This window comes from Salmo salar, chromosome ssa05 (assembly GCF_905237065.1).
Source record: "Salmo salar chromosome ssa05, Ssal_v3.1, whole genome shotgun sequence".
NCBI lineage: Eukaryota > Metazoa > Chordata > Actinopteri > Salmoniformes > Salmonidae > Salmo > Salmo salar.
The window spans coordinates 70,323,264-70,329,686 of record NC_059446.1 but is presented as its reverse complement, the minus strand read 5'-3'; the positions used below and the strand labels follow the sequence as shown (position 1 = coordinate 70,329,686).

The 6,423-nt window shown below is 41.9% G+C and overlaps 1 protein-coding gene across 1 annotated transcript; it reads right to left on the bottom strand.

Annotated features, from left to right (window-relative positions):
• Window positions 1-307: 307 nt before the first annotated feature.
• LOC106605567 (C-X-C chemokine receptor type 3) lies at window positions 308-5,753 on the bottom strand. Its single transcript, XM_014201358.2, has 3 exons — window positions 5,577-5,753; window positions 1,957-2,352; window positions 308-1,773 (listed from the first exon to the last, which is right to left on the bottom strand). Exons 1-3 carry the CDS (start codon window positions 5,577-5,579, stop codon window positions 1,039-1,041), a joined length of 1,134 nt encoding a protein of 377 aa, XP_014056833.1. The 5' UTR covers window positions 5,580-5,753; the 3' UTR covers window positions 308-1,038.
• Between the last annotated feature and the right edge of the window lie 670 nt (window positions 5,754-6,423).

The window sequence follows — 6,423 nt, the reverse complement described above, 5'->3', positions numbered from 1 at the left end:
AACATCAGGCTAATGGAACGTGAAGTATGGACTTTTTGACCGAAAATACATCTGTTGTGGACCTGGGATGCTTTCTGATGAAGACAACTAAAGGTAGGCGATTATTGACAATATTATAGAAGATGAGCTGGTTCATACTGTTGCGTCCAAGATGGCGCCGAGCACTGTATATTAGCTGATTTTCTGAGTATCGCATCTCCTTTTATCGCAAAGTGTGATTACCCAGTAAAGTTAATTTAAAATCTGGTATGACGGGTGTTCTCATCCCTACATTGATCATTACATTGATTATTCATTAAACCTGCTGTATGACTAATAATTCATCATGGTTTATTGATTCATTTACATTTATTAGATAATTCTCTTATCAATGTGTCAGTAATAACAAATGCATTAACTATAACGGAGCACATATGCCAGTTATCATTTAACAAAACATAAAGCAGATAAGTAAAATTATAAATGACAAGCTTAAAACTCATAAGATATTGTTCATACTCTAAAAAAAATGTTTATATATTTTTTTTATAGTGGAAATGTAATTTTGTAATCACGTTATAATTTGTTTGTATGTACAACTGATTTACTTATGTGTAACTTCATTATAGGCTCCATTATTTACAAAGAGTTTCTTTAATAGGCAATAATTCTTCAAAATAATTTGTTTTCTGAGCGTGCTCTATTGGGAAAAGATGGTGAAACACGGCGGATCTAACAACCTTTCCTCCAGCCCAAATCTACTGGAGGGGAAGTTGGAGTAGGCTAAAGGTCACATTGATAATCCACTTATTGAGTCGACAACGACAACACAAGAGCAACAGGATAGAGCAGTGTTTCCTGAACTCGGTCCTCTGGACACCAAGGGGTGCACGTTTTGGTTTTTGCCCTAACACTACACAGCTGATTCACATTATCAAAGCTTGACGATTAGCCAATTATTTGTATCAGATGTGTAGTGCTAGGGTAAAAAACAAAACATGCACCATTTGGGGTCCTTAGGACATAGTTTGGGAGACCTTGGGATAGAGAGATAAGTCCTTAATAGATGGCAGAGGTGTGGGAGGTGTCTCCAGACTCAGACCACATGGAGCTCCTCCGGCTGGCAGTCTGCAGCCTGACTCCACTCTTCAGCTTGCAGCCCAGGGACCTCAGCATGTCCAGCAGGTGGTGCCGGAACTTCACCCCCACGAAGGCGTAGAGCACAGGGTTGAGGCTGCAGTGCAGGTAGCCCAGAGAGGAGGTAGCCGTCAGGGAGATATCCAGGGCTTTACGGCTCTCGCAGGTGTCCACCAGGGTGCTGTTGGAGTAGAGGGTGTCCACCATGAGGGTGATGTTGTAGGGCGTCCAGCAGAGGAAGAAGACCAGCACCAGGGCCAGGATGACTCGGACGGCCCTCTGCTTCTGGAGGCCCTGGGAGCCACGCTGCAGCCGCAGCAGGATGCAGGAGTAGCAGAAGAGTAGCACTGCAGATGGGAGGAGGAAGCCCACCATGTGGTAGAGCAGGCGGGAGGCCAGGCGCCAGTCAAACCCAGACTGGGAGAGAGACGGGTAGTTGTGGACACACTCCTGTTTGTCTCGTCTGGTGTCCCTCACAGACTCCAGGAAGTGCCAGTCGGGGATGGAGAGGAGGATGGAGAGGAGCCACACAGACAGGCAGCTGGCCTGCACCATCCAGGGCTTCCTGCGAGAGTACATCTGGACTGCGTGGACCACGGACAGGTAGCGGTCCAGACTGATGCAGGCCAGCAGGAAGATGCCACAGTAAAAGTTGATCTGAGACAGAGACACCGAGACAGAGGGAAACATGACTGTTATACAACTGTTACAAGGTTCAGACAAAGACTACTGCTGTAATTGGGTATCTTGATAACAATTTCGTTGCAGTTTATTTCTGTGTTATTACAGAGACGTATACTCTTGCTTCTCAGACCAGCCCCTCCCCTCCACCCCCCTTACTGTGAATATGGCTCCAGTGATCTTGCAGAGGGGGGTCCCGAAGCTCCATTCCCCAGTGGCCTGAGCAGCCCAGAAGGGCAGAGTGAGGACCAGCAGGATGTCAGCCACACAGAGGTGCAGGATGAAGGTGTCAGTCACGCTCCAGCCACGCCTCCTCTGGACCAGAACCAACAGGACCAACCCGTTACCCAGCAGCCCCAGAACCAGTGTCAGGGAGTAGAACACGGGCAGGAACACAGCATCAAAACTCATACCCTCCTCCAAGCTGCACACCTCCCCAGTAGAACAGCACGTGTCACTGGTATCGGTGTAGTTATTATACTCGTCATAATAATTATCGAGGTCACCGCCAGATATGGTAATTGTAAATTTCTCACCATTAGCCGTGAGAGAATCCTGTAAAGGAAACAGAACAAATTCAGTTTTACATTCAGTTTGATTTAGGCTTCACGGTGTGTGAGTAAAAGTGCCAAAACTATTGTTTTTCCTGGAGTGTTTCACCAGTAGGATTTATGTGGCTTTAGTATGATATATGTGTGACAAATATATTTTCAGATGACTGGGACTGTATGACAAATGATCATGCAGACTGTTCCATTGTGCACCCAAGGGGGCGCTGTCTACTGACTGATACAGAAATTAGTTGCCTCTGGTTCGTTCAGTCATTCCTATGGGGGAAATTAATGGGGAAAGAATGGGGTTTTGGGATAAACGCCGAAAATAAGGTACAGAGATCTTATACCTTTTGTTCTATGAGATAATATCTAACAGTTAACATGACCTTTCGGGAAAATGTCTTTATTTGTTTGTTTTTATTACATAAATTATTCAGAATTCACAAAAGTGATGTTAACTGATGAAGATGATCTCACAGAACAAAACATATAAGATCTCCTAAGCCTGTGTTTACCTTCGGTGTTTAACCAACCCCCCACCCCCCACCAAATAAATAAAAAACATTTCCATATGCTTTGGCCATGGCGGAGTTAGTGCTTACAAAAAGACGCCATTACTATGGAAGAGCCGAAGTGAGAACAGCAGAGGGAGCACCACGCCATCCACATCGACGGGACAGTAGTGGAGAAGGTGGTCAATTTAAAGTTCCTCGGCGTACACGTCACAGACAAACTGAAATGGTCCACCCACACAGACAGCGTGGTGAAGAAGGCGCAACAGCGCCTCTTCAACCTCAGGAGCCTGAAGAAACTTTTACAGATGCACAATCGAGAGCATCCTGTCAGGCTGTATCACCGCCTGGTATGGCAATTGCACCGCCCTCAACCACAAGACTCTCCAGAGGTTAGTGTGGTCTTCACAACGCATCACCGGGGGCAAACTACCTGCCCTCCAGGACACCTACAGCACCCAATGTCACAGGAAGGCCAAAAAGATCATCACGGACAACAACCACCCGAGCCACTGCCTGTTCACCCCGCTATCATCCAGAAGGCGAGGTCAGTACAGGTGCATCAAAGCTGGGACCGAGAGACTGAAAAACAGCTTCTATATCAAGGCCATCAGACTGTTAAACAGCCATCACTAGCACAGAGCGGCTGCTGCCAACATACAGACTCAAATCTCTGGCCACTTAAATAAACAGACGTAATAAATGTATCACTAGTCACTATAAATAACGCCACTTTAATAATGTTTACATATCCTACATTATTCATCTCATATGTATATACTGTATTCTACACCATCTACTGCATCTTGCCTATGCCGCACGGCCATCGCTCATCCATATATTTATATGTACATATTCTTATTCATCCCTTTACATTTGTGTGTATAAGGTCGTTGTTGTGAATTTGTTAGATTACTTGTTAGATATTACTGCATAGTTGAAACTAGAAGAACAAGCATTTCGCTACACTCGCATTAACATCTGCATGTGACCAATAAAATGTGACTTGATTTGAACACCACCAAAACAATAGCTATTCAGGTGTCACTATCACTGGTTAACACTTGATCTGATTGCCTTGCAGTGAATTTACACATAACACAAACGGAGCCCCATACATTTTCAATGAATGGAAGTGAAGTGGGCGAGGGGACCGTTGGGCGATGCGAGCATGAGTGATGGAGTCTGAACAGGGCGAAACCAAAGTTTGATGAAGCTGCCCATTTTGCTTCTCTTCCATTGGATATGAATGGCTTTCTGTAGTTTCATCGCCAACATCGTCTTCAGTTAACCCTATCAGTCCAGAGACCCCAACAAAAATCGGCTTTTATCTGCATGTCCAGCCCTTATATTCTTCCTCACAATGAAATGTTTTAACATTTTATTTTCAGGACAACCAGGGCTATAAGTACAACACAAAACTATTTGACATAAACAACTACACAAACACATGTTTTAAACTCTGCTAAAGCAAAATAAACACATGAAAAATGAATTTATATGAATGCTGTAAGTACAGAATGTTTGCTCACTGGGAAATTAATATCTAGTCAGTGACAACTGTGTGGAGTTCAGAGTTGTCACAGCAACTATGTTAGCTTATTACAGTATTATAGACACTATGTCCTGGGATTCACTATGATCTTCTATGTAGAAGAAACCCTTATGTTTTAACGACTCTTGTGTAGCTTGTGAGCGTCATAGAGCAAAATATGTTACGTGTGTGTTTGTGAGAGTTTCAGTTTTTCATAGATCGCTTTTACATACATTTTTGTAAAAAGACCAGCGATCCACCCTTGTCTCACAAATGCCACTCAACCCATGTTAATGGTTGGTATCTATCTATAAACAAATCTAATGGTACAACCCAGAAGTCTGTAGCTCACACAATGTTTAAAAGGGGTTAGATGTCCAAAACATACTATGAGAACATTTACATTTTACATTTTAGTCATTTAGCAGACGCTCTTATCCAGAGCGACTTACAGTAGTGAATGCATACATTTCATACAATTTCATTTTTTTTCTTTTTTTTTCTTCTGTGCTGGCCCCCCGTGGGAATCGAACCCACAACCCTGGCATTGCAAACACCATGCTCTACCAACTGAGCTACAGGGAAGGAAGGAGAATATAGTCACAATATTTTCAGATGCACCCCAATAATGCAACTGTGAGTCAAAATATTGGTGCGTTATTGTGGAACATCTGAACATCTTAACAAAATGTGTGGGTACTGTCTTTCTTTTCACACATATTATATACCCTGCACTGCACCTGTGAAACATGCTAAATGCGATGTGGGGACACTACCTAAAGCCTTATCGGTGTTGTCAAATGTCAATAACTTATGGCTTTCGGTATCAGAAAATCATCTGTCGAGATTATGCCATTTCAGACAATTCAATTTGACTCTATTCAAAGACTGTTCACACCTACACTTAATGTTAAGGTGCTTTTCTTAGGTCTGACTCAAATTTAGAACATTTTTTCAGTGCATTTAACTAATTGAAAGCCTATTGTTATTAACAATGTGCATTGTGAAAAGTAATATAAAATTGCTTATAATACCTTTAATGCTCCCAACATATTTATTTTAATAAATAGACAAATAAAATAAACCTGTACCCATTTGTACAAAATCAATGTTGTTATTCAATGTGATAGTGAATATTTTGTATATGCAGTTGAAAAATGTGTATATAGGGACACTTACCATGCCTTTAAATGGTATTGATGCAGTCTATCAATCAGTTTCCACAGAGATTAATGGCTGGCGCTGTTGTGAGCATAATGTCAAACATAACTGCTATTTTCAGTAAAGGGGAGGAAACAAAAGAGAGGAAATAAGCTCAAAGGCCTTCATATGTAATACAGGCCCAATGTTGATCACAGATTTGTATCAGGTTTATCTGTGAATGAGCATTCATTTGTATTCATTATATTCCATATGCCTTGTTTTCCTGTTGTTTGTAACGAATGTGTTATTCATTAAAACACATTGTTGAACGCCATAACCAAAAGAAGAGAGATGAGAATTTAAAAAAAACATTGTTGGCTTGCACATTCTAACACAAAGGTGAAGGATAGTTAGATCCTGTGCTGAGGTTGGCACAATTAACCACAGTCACACTGAACAGACTCCACCTACCCCAGAGTGGGAATTACGGGGGACTAAACCCCCTGAATGAGCGATAAGCACCCTTAAATGCAACAAAAGTCAAACTTTGGGATGTCTCTAAGTAATTACTGCTAATTTAACCATTGTCCAATTTGTTTAAGATGCAATTTTGTACTGCTACAGTGGTAAATATGAAAATCTAATTATTCCAAATGAAACGAACACTCCAAACTCTCTGTCATAGTTGTAACATTGTTTTTCCCTATGTAGCTGCATTTTTCATCCTGGGACAATCACGTACTTCAGCCCCTTTTCAGGTGTCTTGAGTTTGCTTTTTTCAAAAATTGAAAATGTATCAATTAATTCAGGCAACAAAAGTGTGGACCTAATGACAATCGTCAAATGTGACTTTTTAGCAATGTGTAACAATTGTGTCTTTCCA

Bases quoted from the DNA above. Each gene is read 5' to 3' on its own strand.
- LOC106605567 (XM_014201358.2), bottom strand. The intron at 1,774-1,956 runs GTAAGGGGGGTG...TCTCTGTCTCAG, and splicing joins TCACTGGAGCCATATTCACA to ATCAACTTTTACTGTGGCAT.